This window comes from Calypte anna, chromosome 3, assembly GCF_003957555.1.
Source record: "Calypte anna isolate BGI_N300 chromosome 3, bCalAnn1_v1.p, whole genome shotgun sequence".
NCBI lineage: Eukaryota > Metazoa > Chordata > Aves > Apodiformes > Trochilidae > Calypte > Calypte anna.
The window spans coordinates 54695201-54710404 of record NC_044246.1 but is presented as its reverse complement, the minus strand read 5'-3'; the positions used below and the strand labels follow the sequence as shown (position 1 = coordinate 54710404).

Genomic DNA, 15204 nt, shown 5'->3' with positions numbered 1-15204 from the left:
CTCAGTGTCACGCTTTTGAAAACTCTATTCCTTACATAATGCTACTCACTCCTCCAGGAAAATCTGTGCCAAAATCTGTGTCCCACCTCCATGAAACAGAACTATGACCAACCAAGAGACTCATGACATGCGCAGGTAGGTCAGAGGACACACCATTTCTGCCAGTGCAAACAATGACACATTTAACCACGTGTGTAATTGCAGCACAGGGGAAGTCACACAATCTTCTGCTGGGCTGTTCTGTGGCACTGGCTACTGAGCAGTTTGGTGTTCTGAAGTACATTTCTACAATGTGACTTTCAGGGGCACTCTACCACACCAGAGGGCAATATCTTCATTAAGCTGTTCAGCCATCAACCTTCTGGACAAGCAAAATGGAAACTAATCCCCACCAGAAATTTCATAGCACAGGTCTGTGCGCTTCACTTCTTTCAAGGTCAGCTCTAGCTTCCTATATGCTTGCCTCTAGGAAGCAGAGGCTATACAGGTTTCTCAATTCCACCAAGATAAATATGGTTTTGTTACTCCAACTCTCACAGTGAGTGAGAATTCCCCTCTATCACCATCTCTAAAGACAACAGGGAGGTTAAGGGAAGCAGAAGGTATCATCCAACTGCTACATCTTAGCTGACCTAAATAGTGGGCTAATGGAGGCAAGCCATGCTTTACTCAAACCCCTCCCCCATTATGTCTGATTATGCAGCCACATGGCAAATCACTTCAACAATATCAGCCTTTCTGTTACTTTTTGCTTTCAGAGCAGGTAGCATTTCCTCCCATCACTCAACTCCTTACTAAACTCCAGGGGAAGATACAAAAGACAAACAGGCAGGGGTGGAAACCAAAGGAACAAGACATTTGAGCAGCATCCCATTAAATTAATTAGGTATAACATCACACCATACCTTTGAAGAAGGGTGCCTCTTTCCGATTCACCACCAGTCGTAGGTGGGTCCTGTTGCAATCAAAGTATACCTTGAAGTATGCTTTTGCTTGTCAGACCCAGATTGACTGTGAGTAAGCTGTCACTGTGCACAGCAATGCAGACAACCAGCACAGCCACCATCAGTGCCAAAGATAACCACCATGAAATGCCATCACTTGGTGATCATAACTTCAGCTGTTGTCAAATAGATATTATTCAAAGCCCTAAAGAAAGGTTTCTGTCCTGCCACTTATGGGCTGCAAGCACACAGGAGGTCATCAGTAACTGTGCAGATAACTAAGAATGTAACACTACAGCAGTGTGCATTCAACTGGCACAGAAGACACATAGAGCTTTTGCATCAAAACAGACGGATCTTGTTATTTTGCAAGTTAAAATGGACCAGTTGGGCTATTCGACACTGGAAAGTATGGATAGTCAGATGTTCTGGTCAACTACATTATAATAGGATGTGTACAGTTACAGCAGAACTGAGCAGGAGAAAGCTTGCCCAGCAGTCAGCCATTAGCCCACCAAGCACCCCACTTAATCTTACCTTTGCTCCTGTAAGGGGGAGCTCTACATACTTTAACTTGCATCAGGAAACACTCAGCTACTAGAACAGAACCTGCAGAAGAGTGGAAGGTTGAACAGTTGGTAACTGTCTGACAGGTTCTATTTAAGTGCCACTCACTTTCCAGAGCTTTCTAGGCAACACCAGGCTCTACAAAGACACACCAGCTGAGAAGTGAAGGAAAGGAGAGCAGCTGATCAGAGCAAGGCAGCAGGCTTGCTGGGTGGCTCTACTTGTCACCAGCAAAGTCATGATAGTGACCTTTGTAGGTGACCTTATATGAAATGATGGTCACTGAGGTGATGTGACAGCCATTTTAAATTAATTAAACAGAGACTAGTTTAATCAAATCAACATTTGTATTGTGCTGGGCCCCTAAAGAGACTTTTTTTGCCCCAAGAACTGGGGGGGGGGGGGGGAAATTAAAAAATCCCTCTCAGCCACCCTCTATTTGGCCACTCATTTAGCTTTCCTGGAGGTAGAAAACTTCTCTAACCCCATCTCACTGCTATTTGCAAAAGAAGCACTCTAAATTACCTTAATTTTGTCAGAAAAACTAAGTAGGCAAGACCTGCATACAGAGGAAGAAGCTGATAGTGCCACTTCCACAGCTTCTCCCCACAAACCTTTTTATGTGTAGTAAGACTTGTTCTGAAAAGTCTGGAATACACAGGGTGGCTATTGTTAATAAAGTGGCTATAGCATAGCATGACAAGCAGGCAAACACACAGCTCATCCGTGATCCATGGCAGTCACTTTGTCATTTTTGGTATTTCACAAGAGCTTTATGGCATTCTCCAAGGAGGTCTGGAGTACTTTTTGCCTAGTCCCTACACATCCTGCCTTTCACAAATCAACAACACCTCCCTCCCTCTTTTTCAGTCAGGAATCAGTCACATTCCCTGCTATATCAGCTTTTCCTGAACTTTTCAGTATGTTGAGACACACACAGAGCCTTACTACAGCAGAGATCAGAGAACCTCTAACAAATTCCAGGAATACCATAATTTGGAGGCTCCTCCTGGCCCTGGGATGCCCAAAGATGGTGAGAATGGGTTTCATTTTCCAGATATCCAGGGCAGGAGACATCAATCACTGTTTTGCATGGCCCAGATACTGATCTGGGTGAAGTTCTGCATTCAGGGCAGCATATAGTTATGTAGGATAAGACCAGGGTGAAAAAAGTGTTTACATGCACTTTAATGGAAAAAAGAAAAGCACACTAGACAAGCCACTCCTCTCAAGCAGCAAGGAAATCGCCACAGAGGTATGCTGTGCACAGGTATGACAGAAAAAACTAAATGAGTTTCAGCTGCATGGAGTCAGAGCTTTCCTGTACATTTCTCTGTGATTTGCTAGCCCAGCCAATCTGCACAATTTCAACTTTGCCCAGAAAAACTAAAAATATGGGGGCAAGATACTTGTAGGTATTGCTGTAAAGGCTCATGGCTACTGAAAACCAAGAAGGGGACAGTCACTTTGCAGAAGGCCAAGCCTCCAAACCTTAAGAATGCAAGGAGTCAATTCTACACCAGTGTTGTCTTCCATCTCCTTATTCACACCCATTAAAGCTGCATCAGGTTCACAGACCTGCAGGCTGCTGCACTACTGAAGTACCAGAGCACACAGGTGCTTTGGTGCAGAATAGAGTTAAAATGGGATAACAAGAGCAGCATTACAACAAGAATCCACTGAAGAAGAGACTGATTTTCCTCACTTAAAGAACAAAAGAAAACTGAAGGTAATAAAGACACACACTCTCCCTTAGCTTTAAATTAAAGAAACAATGGATTTTAACACTCTGTTTCAACAGAAAGGAAAAATAGTAAACTAATCTCGGATCTAAATTGTTCCTTAAGCAGTTAAGCCTCACAAAATAATAATATCAAGAGACAAATATAATATCTTAATTTAAAAAGAAAAAAACCAAACCAAAACCACAACAAAATAAAACCCCCATGATGATGATGATGATGATATCCAAGATATTCCTTAAACAGTGATAAAGGAATATTCACTTTACACACACATAAATGATTTATGAACAAGCATCATTTTCAGGGACTCTCCTCAAGTGTAGAACAGAATAAACTACCATCACACTTCTCTCCCCATTCACAATTCACCCCACAGATGTATGGATGCAGGTGATGAAATTAAGTAATACCATTTAATACTTAACATTAGATATGACAGACTTTTATTGCAGCAGCACCACAATGTATGTGCCCGTTGGTTTGTCTCTATCAGTCTCCCAAATCCCAGGATGAACTCACTGCATGATTTTTAACAAGTAGCTTAACTTCCTGTAACTTCTGCTCACAGTATTAAATACTTGGATCTATGGCAGTTATTTTACAAATCAGATGTTTGATATTTAATAACACAAAATAATGTCAGAAGCTTTCAATACAGCAATGTTAAGTGTCCATGTTTTCACTTGAGTTTTGGTCTATAACTACAAACCAGTCATACTGCAGATAATCAAGAGAACCATGCAGAACAAGGGATCTTGATTTTAAAATGTATATGCTTTACTTTGTAAATGGATAAAATAAAGATATAAGAGGACTAAAGAAAAAAATTTAAAAAAAAAAATCAAGGAAAAGGCAAAAAGTGTTCCCCTAATCCTCTTTTTTAAAATAAATGCAAATAAAAGCTAGGGCACTGCACACAGCCATCTACCAAAAGATATCATCTTCAGATCTGGAAGCATCACTGCAGCATTGAAGAAATAGATACAGAAATTACATTAGCACCTTGGTAATAAAATTCTTGATAATAATGCCACAGCAACAAAAAACAAATGGCTCTTCTTTTATACACAACAGCATTAAACATCCAAATAATGCCACTGCTGCAGAGAAACAACTGATGATAAACTCTAAACACCAGCAACAAGATCCAGAATATTAATGATTAACAAAAAGCAAATAGCAAAACCAAGCAGGAGACTGGTTTCTGCCTTTTAATATCTCCAGTGACACGATTGCTGTTCTTTCTCTGATTCGCTTACAGTTCATTCTCCATGAACATTTATCCCAAACTACAGCAATAGTTATCAAACAACGTTTCAAACAATGTTTCAGGTCTTTCATGTTCCACAGCCAAGCCCAAAACAGTTAAGCAACAGTGACTAAGTTAATTAAGTGTACTTCACACGATGTCCAGGATTTCTAGTGACCTTTATACACAGTATCTATCCAACTGTGAGAACTGAAGATTAAAAAGAAACTGACTGACTCACCAGTCAGTCTCACTAAGCTGAGAGAAACCAGGCATAAAGATAATAAAACTATAAAACTAGGAGAGAAGCAAAAGGTTTTATCTGCTCATTACTTCATGAATATGACCACTTTCCAGTTTCCAGAGCATTAAATAAGTTTTTACACTTCACAGGAAGTCAACAGCCTATGGATTAAAAGGATCTGGGGATTCCTTTGCCAGAAGGCAGAGAAGTCCTCCTGCAGCTGAGCCACCAAGCCATGGGAGGCATCTTAAGTCGTGTTCTTGGAGTTACCCAGCACCCCCTTCAGAGAAATGGTATAGCAGTAAAGCAAAACTCTGCCTTGTAGTTAAACAAGGTCAGTAACATTCACAGTGGAAGAGAAAGGAGAGACCTGGAGCAGACCACTAACGAGGACAGCGGCTAGACAAATGGAGCATTTTCAAGACAGTTTCTTAATCAATAATTTGAATGGAATGCTAGGCACATTGCCATTCTGCTAGTTTATTCTGCTGAAATAACCTTTCTATCTATGTCTTTTGAAGTCCAACTGACTTGCATATAAATTAATCTTCCAAAGCAGACCTGCTTGCTAATAAAGCGGAGATCTTGTCTGGCCACAATCAGGGGGGGGGGGAGAAGAGGGGGAGGAAAAGGAAATCCTGTGAATTATCCAACCATTCTAAACTCCATTGCTGCATCCAAGCCATTGACAAACTAAATGCAAGGGCCCCACAAGGCACTAACAACCTGAATGGTTGAATAGATCAGAAGCAGCATAATTAGCTGCTCCCATGGCCCCAGCATGATCTGGTAGGAATTCATAATATCGGCCTTACCCCGTTTCTGATAAAAGCCACCCAAGAAGCCAAGATATTTAATGTAGTGCAGCACAATATAACATAAATTGCAGATGGGGGGCTAATGTATTACAAAAGCCATCTCAGAAGTTAAACGCATTTAAAACTATTTCAGGAATAAAATGGGACTATTTGTGAGACAAAACAAATCAATCTTGTAACAATATGAATGTAGGGAAGGAGAGAGTTTCTGTATAATCTTACAAACTGCTCTTACAAAGCACATGAGATTTATTTATGTTAAAGTTTCTTTAAGCAGCATGAGGTGTTTTCCAAGAAAATTGCCTAAGATGGGTTACTACTACACTATTTCAGTAATTCAGAATCCATATGGCAATTCAAATTAAATGCCTAATGGGACAAGCAAAAGAACACCATAAGGCTTTTAAAGGTTAAAAATAGATTTTATTTTTTTTTAAATACATCTAAAAAGTAGGGAGTATTCTGCATTGAAAACATATATTCTTTAAGTCCAATGCCTACAGCTTAGAAAGGCATTCAGCAGAGCTTAGGAGGAAACCACAACTCCTTATGGTATCAACATCACAGCCTTACACTTAAAGTGTTGCTTAATTTCATTAGAAAATAACACACGATTATTGGGGAAAACAGTTTCAGAAATTTAAGCCACTTCTGACAACAGAAGACAAAACTAATTTAGGCATGTAAGCATTTTCCAATTCGCCAAGTCAGTCTCTAACCCTAGCAATGTATCTGCATGTCTGAATCCAACCCGATTTCAAGGAGGCTCCCAGTAACACATAAGAAATTGCAAAATGGACCCTTAGCTAGACCATCAAAGGGTTTTGATCCAAAAATTTCACTGGTCTTTAAAGAACAGGTCAATGTATTATCTGCTACTGTTTTTGAAAAGTCAGTTATCCAGCGTGCATAATGACACAAATAATTTCTCAATACATGCAAATCCTTAGGGTAATAATGTAAAAGAAGCTGGAGAGACCACTAATGCTGCAGAAAAAGATGCTATTTTTGAAAGCGTTTCCAGTTCCTTTAACTCCTTAACAGTACCAGTCACACTCCAGTCACACAAGCCTTACCAGATGAAAAGTGAGACAACTTCACACAACTCAACAGCATTAATCCTGTTATTACCTTCATCAGAACAGCTACACACAACTTACTTCATAATACACCCTTATGCAGACTTTTAATCACATATGGTTACACACATATGGCAGCAGTTTAGCACCTGTCATCACCACAAGGAAAACACCGTTTCAGGGTAGTTTCCCAAGAGCTCAAGTAGTTTTGCTGCTTCAGCAGTTTCCAGGCTTTTCACTGGGCTCATGTTTGCTGTATTTCCCATTTGTGCTCATGAGACCTCCTCCTGTGCTGCTTAATCTCTTGTCCATGCTACCTTCTGGAACAGAGGAGAGCTGGACCCATGGCAGCGACTTAAAATCTTACACAGAAAAATCTTATTTAGAGGGTGGGAAAGAAAAAGGCACACTAAAACCCAAAATATTTCACAGATGGTTTAGGACCTGCTACTACTTCTCATTCAAACAAGGCAGCTAAAGATACTCAAGTCCATGATCACCTCAATAGTACACAAATAAAAGGGCACTCAGATGTCCTGCTCCCTCCTCTTCCCATCCAAAACTCATTTAATCTCTATAAAGAAAAATGAGAATTAGTTTAGGGGAAGAAAAATATGAGGGAAACTGGTAAAAATACTTACAAAAATATAAAGAGTAAGAATTTATTTTGACATTGTTTTTTCCACACTGTCAGATTCACATTACTGTAAAATGTTTTCAAAGTGGCATCAAGTGGCTGTTTATTTGCCCATCAGCCAATGGGCCACAGCACTTTAACATCCTTTTCCACTGTTTAATATAACTGTTGGACATCTTATTCCTCAATTATACTAGAACTCAGAGTTGCGAATTAAAGTTCTAGTACGCCTAATGCTTATATTTTAACTTACTTTAGGCACATTCAGTCCTCACAAAACTTTCACGGTCTGAATAACGAAAGGCTGTACCTATCCCTTTATTTATAGGTTAAAAAACAGAATCACTAATGAGTTGAGTCATCAACCAAAGAAAAGTCTGAACCACCAGGAAAATGCATACACCACAACTCACACATGATTACATTATAAGACTGTTCCTGGGGTTTTTTCTCTGTTATTTGAACCCAGTGACAAGGCAACTGGTCAGGAATAGCAGTCCTGAAGAATCTTGGAGATTTTTCTGTTATGCGAGGGTGCTTACCTAACTCAGTTTTGACATGGGGTGAATTAACACATTATATTTACTGCTTGTTTTTCTTAGTTTTTCATAAGCAGACAACACCACAGTTGCATAACACATTGGTTATATGAGCTAGGCTCATATTCTGTTTGTCTCTCATCAGTAAGAGCAATAGCCACCCAGCCTTCTCTAGTGTTCTGCGAGATAAAACTATCAGTCATTATTTCCTCCTAATGCAGAGGAAGAACACACAAATAGCAAAATAAGCATCCCTCTAACACCCACATCCTTCCAGCACGGATTCCCAGTTTCACCTCCCAGTACAGTTCCTCACTTGATAAGTCACCTCCTGGCACAGTTAAACTGGATATAATCTTTAATAGAAGGATTAAAGGACGACCTATGTATACCAAGAGGTATCAAGAGCAGCAAGTAAAGCCATGTCACACCGGGGAGGATGACAGAGAGAACATTTTAAAGCACCCTCAACTCGGACAAGGTAGGTATTAAACTTGCTGAGATTTTCTGTACGTACTTCAGTCTCTCGGAACAACAGATTCTGGACTTCATGGGGCACTGCTGCTGGCAAAACCAAGTATTCAGTCAGGCGTACTTTTTAAGAAAACTATTTTATGTCATCCTCCTTTTGTGCTGAAAACTAAGCAAAGCTGTTGTGCTATGCTTTTATCCAACTTCAGCTGACAAAAACGATGTAATTCTAAAATCCACGTCAAAAGCCCGATAGGAGTTGATCCTCTCTGTCCCTTTAGAAAGCGTCAGAACAAAGACGCCTCCCTGAGCAGAGCAGGTTTAACACACACCGCCATGAACAGCTCCTGAAACTCTCCCAGCCGGGAAGGGGAACACCAACCCCCGAAAGCTCCTAATGACTCTGAAACGTAATCACTATGGACACCATCTTCCTCCTCGAGTCCCGGCACTCCAAACCAAAACTACCACCCGCCAGAGCAACGAGCAGGCACGGCTCCTTTCAATCCAACTTTAAGTAGTTAATATGATTTGAAGAAAATTAAAATAGCAGGATTCAGAGGAGGTGCACGTTTACCCCGCGGGGCGAGGAGCGAACGGCCCCGGCAGGGCAGCTTTGTGTGCCTCCCACGAGTGGGACGAAGGGGGACGCTCCCGGGCGCTGCGAACCCCTCGCCACCGCCCCGGGGCTCCCCTTTCGCCCGCGCTGTGTCTGCTCCAGGGGGTTCGTCGAACAAGTTCATCTCGGAGTGAAAAAAGGAAGAAAATGAAAAGGTAAGGGGGAAAAGACCTATGAGGGAGAGAGGAGGTCCCCGCGCGGCCGTACCGCGGCTGCGGAGCCCTGGGACGAGAGCGAGAAGGCCGGAGTTGGGGGAGAAGGGAGGGAGGAAAAAAGGAATGAGTCGCCTTCCCGCCCCCCCTCCACGTCCGCGGGATCCATTTTCCTTCTCACTGCCCCGCTCCAACTTTCCACGCCCCTCGGACGGCCCCGGCCGCCCTCCGTCGCGCCGCTCCGCTCCGACCCCCGGGGCCCTGCCTTCCCGGGACTCACCGGCATCATCTTAGAGCCGAACCGCATGGGGGCGAACGGTGCCAGCCCCGCCGCCCGGAGCGGGAGACCAGCGACCTGAGGAGGCCTGTAGTGCCGCCGATTCGGGCGGGCAGAGAGACCTGTTGCGAGAGGCTCTCGACCCGACCTCGCCGCCCGCTCTCCGCTTTGTTCCCACTGTCGCTGCCGTGGCCCAGGCTCCGCTCCGAAACTAACCCCGGCCCGGAGAGGAGGAGCCGCCGCGCCCCGCCTGCCTCCCACCCCCGGGAGGGGCCGGCGAGACTCCCGCGGGGGACGGGCCTCCTCCTTCGCCCGCCCCGGCCCCGGTTGCCTGGAGGGGGTACCGTCACCTCGGCCTGCTGTCAGCTCAGCCTCCCCCGGCCGGTGCGGCAGGGGTCAGTCCTGAGGGGTTCTGGCAGTACGAGAATCGTGAGTCCCCAGGAGTCACCTCGTCCAGCACAGCCCTCCGAAACTCATTGGCCTATGGAGGACAGGGCCACACACAGCACTAGTCCCCTCCCCACGGAGCCTTCCTGGCCCGGCGGCGGAAGAAACCGGGCAAGGCCAGGCTCAAAAATTGGAGCCTCCCTCAATCTGGTCTGCGAGTCCCTGCCATTTCTCCCCCACAAAACGGGTGGTCCCACCGGTAATGTCCTTTAGCTCCTTATCTACGCGGCCAGTTTAGCATTCCTGCTTAAAGTACGCTTTACTTTATTTGCAAGTTTTAGGTTAGACCTGGCCGTCCAGTTAGTCAAACCTCGCAGGAAAACGTTGAGTTGCCAAAGTCGTAGAGACCCACGTTAAGGTTGGGCTGTCCGAAAAAAACATCATCACGTACCTTTTACACCTACTTAAGAAAGGGAAAAAAATCACTTTCCTGAACCAGATTGCGGGATAAACGTTTCAAACACTCAGGCACTTAGCTAGTAGCACTCCAAAAGCTCAAGGAAGGAAAGCATGCTACATCGACGCTGTTACGGGGCTCTCTCTGCAGGAAAACGAGCTGCATCTGTTTTTTCTACTTGTACTAGAATCTTTCCAGTAATGAAAAACGATAAAAGGGAAGTGGATTATAAATTCCCAGATGAAGGCAGAACAAAACCGAAGACCCAATTTGTGTACAAATATATCTTTGTCTAAAGCAGTAAAGAAACTTGAAAAGCATTGATTAAAACCCCGGAAACTCCTTTGCGATAATCATGCATTGTTTAATACAACACTGTTGCAACTGGGGAGAGCAACAACAACAACAAAAAAGCTATTTTTATAGCTGAAGTTGCAGAATTACAGCAAAGAAAAACAAAAGACTTTTTTTTTTCCCCCAACAGCGTTTTGAAATACAACAACTACTTAAAGTCTGTCCCAGAAGTGTCCCGCAGCAGCTGAAAACCTGCTGTACGAAGTCTGTCCGGCGCCGCCTCACACCTACGGGCGCACATTCGGAAGAACCACCCTCAGAAACAGGAGGGACGGGGGGTTTGGGTGCTCGAGCCCGGCTGTTTCACCGCAGCTCTGACCAACTTTTATTTCCCCCGCGCCTCCCACTGCATTTTCCTTCCACTCGAGGCGCTGTCCACGGCACCTCAGGCTACTCCTTGTCGCCCGCAGCCGCCCCCTCAGCGCGGGGTTCTTCGCCGCCGCCGCCTCCCCGCCCTCTCTGCCGCACTGACCAATGAGAAGACGCGGCCGGAGGATGACATCACCGACCGCAGCGCCTATTGGGGACCTGGCGAAAATACAGCCACGTTTCCCAGCAACGCCTGTGGCGTCACGGCACCGCCACCCGAGCCGAGCCGAGCCGAGCCGATTTATATCCGCGCGCTTGTTTGAAGGGCTGGAAACGCCCCCCAAAACTGTGTGCAAAGCACAACGTTACTGCGTCACCGTGTCCACTTCCCTGATAAATTAATCAATCTACGTACAGATGGTTTATAATCCCAGTTTTCATTTGGCAGTTTTCTATAAACTCAGATTGTTTACTTATTTTATAAGATAAAAACGTTTCAGGACAAAACACATGGCACTGGAGAGCTAAAATTCCTCTGCAAATCTCTGTTGGATTTTTAGGAGTATCTAGCTGGTAAAAGATAAAATAAGGAGTCTGATCTTTTAATGTATGCTCCCAATCCAAGTACAAATTATTTCTAACAATAATTGGAATATTAGAATAAATACACATTCTAAGCCTATAAAATAAGCCTGCAAATGTTTCATTAAAAAGCAGGTTTTAGATGTGAGTATGTACCTTTATTTTGTTAGTGCATGCCTCTTGCAGGTTAATCCACAGAAGTCTCTGTTGGCAAAACTTCAATTTTTTACATCTTCCGCACAAAACTACAGCCCCATCCCTGCTAAGGAAATGAAGCTCCAAGGGGTGCATCTATTTTTTTCCAGTTTTTGTCCAGGCTCTGTGACTCATACACTGTGGCAAAGGCTCTCCATGCCATCTGGCCACACGCTTTAGAACACAGCTTCACTCCAAGTGAGGAGAAAACACCAAGTCTGCAGATAAAGTGAGGTCAAAACCTCTTGTACCTGTGCATATCTCAGCAGCATTTCTCACCTTCCCTATCGCATGCCACATTTCTTCCTCTTACAGCAATTCAGACAATTCTTCACTGGATAAGAATGAGATGAATTTCCCACACAAGGTTACTAATTACAGGAAAGATTGGGTTTATGAGCAGGGAGTAGATTGTTCCTACCCCCCCCCCGCCAGTAGGAAGAAACACATAAAAGTTGCTGACCACGGGTTCAATCTCCAGAGTGTCAACAGTTGGAGGTAACCGAGTCACGCACAGGAGAACTGGCAAAGGGAAACAGTTCTGAGTGCTGCATATGCAGAGCTGTCACAAAAAGGAAGAGATGAGATGCAGAGGACCTGAAGCCGATGGCACAAATAGCTGAAGTTCTGCACCTCCTCCCTGGTTCCCACTACTCTTGGCAGCTTGTCCAGAGCATGCTCCAGCTGACCAGGACCACATGGAGTTCCCTAGAAGTAGTCACAGCAACGGTCCCTGGGAAGTTAATACTCATGGAATTACTTTAAATGCATTCAAGAAAGGGGGGGAAAAAATTAACCACACTAAAATTTAGCAGAATTATTCTTCATCTGTCCATGAAAGATCTACTTTTTGAGTCACAGAAATATGCAGTAGCAGAAAGACTTAACAAACAAGAGATAGTCAGTAGAAATCAATAGCATCTTTTCTTGTCATTAATCTTGTCATACTCAGAATTGGGAGGCTGGGGCCGGGGAAGATACTGCTGTATCTCATGCCTTCAGAACACTTAAAACTCAAAAACTTCAGATAATTCTTTCAGTGCTGTATTTAAGCAATTTGAATAGTATCTTATCATATTTTCTATTAGTCTGCATAAAGCAGACTCCAGATGTGTCAAGTCTTCTTTTACTGTCCTGCCATGATTAGAAGGCTTATCAAGCAGCACCTCTTCTGCAATACTTAGAAATAATTTTATTTAAAAACTGTTCCTGAAAGTTGTTTATAGTTTAATAATCTTTTCAATTCTTCAGCAAAAAGATGGTGAATCCTGATCCTTACGCTGTTTCTGAAGCAGTCATTTCTCAACACAACGACACCAATGTCAGAGGAGCTGGAGGTCAGCTGGTTTAGATTTGCTGTCCACCGCCACCTACTGTTAAAAAACTTCTGAACTGTAGTGTTTCTGAGGGATGCAGTTTAAAAGGGCAAAAAGGAGGGGAACCTTTGGAAATGAGATTTCTGGGGAGAAGAAACAAAAATAAAACTAAAGAACATGCCAAGAGAATTGCTCACCTAAACTCAGCGGGCTGAGGCATAGCACAGCAGCTTCACAAGATTGGATTCTTCCCAGCAATTTTTGGTACCAAATCTATACAGCTACTCTCCAGCTGAAGGTAAGGCTTTTCCAGAGAGTGATTCAAAGCTAAGGTCTCCACTAGTCAGTGCTGTCAAATTTCCTCACAAAGAAAAAAAGTAGCTATATAGAAGCAAACTGAGGGGTTTATATATTCAGCACCTACATACAGTTCTACTGATCCATCAACTATCCTCTGATGGTAGTTAAAATTAATTTTCAAAATTTAATGTTGCAATTTTAGTATTTAATTTGTTTTAAATGTGATCATGGATTTTGTAGTGGAAACCATCTTGGGGAAAATGTGCAGCAACAACAAAGTCCATCTCATAGATGGGAGAAAGAAGCTTACTAGTTCCAAAGTCTGCAGCTGATATTCATTAATCCTTAAAGGAATCTGCTAACCATACCAGCTAGGACATCCCATATTATCCCAGTGGCTGCTTCCAAATCAAAAGCCTTTACTCTACACCACATTCAAAAGACTAAATCAAGAAGCATGTAGCAGATACAAGTTTTAAATAAAGACACAGTGGTTTGCCTCAACTTCTGTCAAGTCCAATTTTTGAAGTGTAAAGGTTTTCTTACACATTGAGGAGAGCTATAACAGACATACCTTCCTTCTGGTGATGATCTACATCCTTCTAAAACATGTGAACCTGGCAACTGAAATTACTCTCTTTATCTGTGATCAACCTACTTTCCTGAGTTTATCACATAAGTGCATTGCTTAATGAACAACATCACCAGTCCCATACGTTAAACAGTGTGTGTTTTGTGGAAAGGTACGTTTTGGTGTCAAAATATATTTTGGCAGTGGCATGTACTTCCTTATTCACAAACAGGGGATACTAATTTAAAATCTAAACACAGCTCAACTAAACCTGCCTAACACAAGGACTTCCCTCACTTAGAGGCATGAATGCCAGTCTCTTGCCTTGTGAAAGCATTTACTCCACTTATTCCAGATCAACCAGGAATTATTTAACTACAGAAAAACAAAGTTTCTCCAATTTCTCTAGTTACTTGCTAGAAGAAAATTCTAATTTCCTCACTCAGAATTCTTTTCCAATGTAAATTAAATTCAGACTTTTTTCCACACATAATTTAAGAATCAGCCAGCTAGAGCAAGTCTGCGCTGAGTCTTTAAAAGAGAAATAACCTTCCTCTTCCATTAGTCCTAAGCATCTTTGAAAAAATGTAGGCTGTCACAAATTAGTGTTTTGTATGAATCATATACAGCTGCCATTCTTTTCAATCACGAAGTTATATTCACTAGACTCACTCTGAATCCCTGTCACTTTATCTCAGCAAACTTTCTGATAGAAGGCCCTCTGTAACAGAATGTCTGTTTAGCAGTAATAGCAATGCAAGAAAGCCATATCTGCCTGCAGCCACTTACGTAGCCCCATAAAGGAGTTGGTCAGTGAGGATTAACAGGAAAGGAACTAAAACATATGCTCATTAAGCACATATACGTTCAGATTTTGCAAGCAGGAATTCTGCGATCACAATTCCACTCTTTACCAGAAACATCAAGACTTTGATAGGTCACACTGTGATGCTGAACCTTCATCCCAGCTGGACATTCAGAGAAAAGTGGAGAGTTAAATGAGCAGTGCCAATTTACTGTTTCCTGTCCCAGTTTCTCAGCTGCCAAGAAGACAGCCTTCTTGCTAGCTGTCCCTCTGGAGGCAAGAGAGAATGAAACCATTAGGATTTAAGAAAATGCAAAAGTATTTCAAGATCAGCTCCTTGTGATTTCTTTTTTTGTTAAGTGACTGCAGGACTGAACAGACCACATCTTTGTTGACATATTCTCCTGGTCAATGTACCGATTTCTGTGGATATTCTTACATAGGGCTATAGTCCAGTAAGTTAAGCTCTGCTTTAGATAACCCTGGCAGACATAGGCACAGGGTCTGTAAGGCACAACAGACACTTTGGGAACTGTCTTTTTCTTATAAGTCAACATTATTGGTGAAATTTGTCATTGCAGTGGTGT

General features: G+C 42.9%; 1 protein-coding gene across 3 annotated transcripts in view; it reads right to left on the bottom strand.

Moving 5' to 3' along the window:
* The window catches only part of TP53BP2 (tumor protein p53 binding protein 2), a 51708-nt gene extending 42000 nt beyond the window's left edge, over positions 1 to 9708 (bottom strand). For 2 of the 3 annotated variants that reach the window (XM_030447312.1, XM_030447315.1), the window contains exon 1: positions 9345 to 9591. In XM_030447312.1, coding sequence (XP_030303172.1) covers positions 9345 to 9371 — 27 coding nt within the window. In that variant the 5' untranslated portion in view covers positions 9372 to 9591. Of the gene's footprint in view, positions 1 to 9344; positions 9592 to 9691 lie in introns of those variants that run through there. The other variant, XM_030447314.1, reaches the window with a different exon arrangement.
* Between the last annotated feature and the right edge of the window lie 5496 nt (positions 9709 to 15204).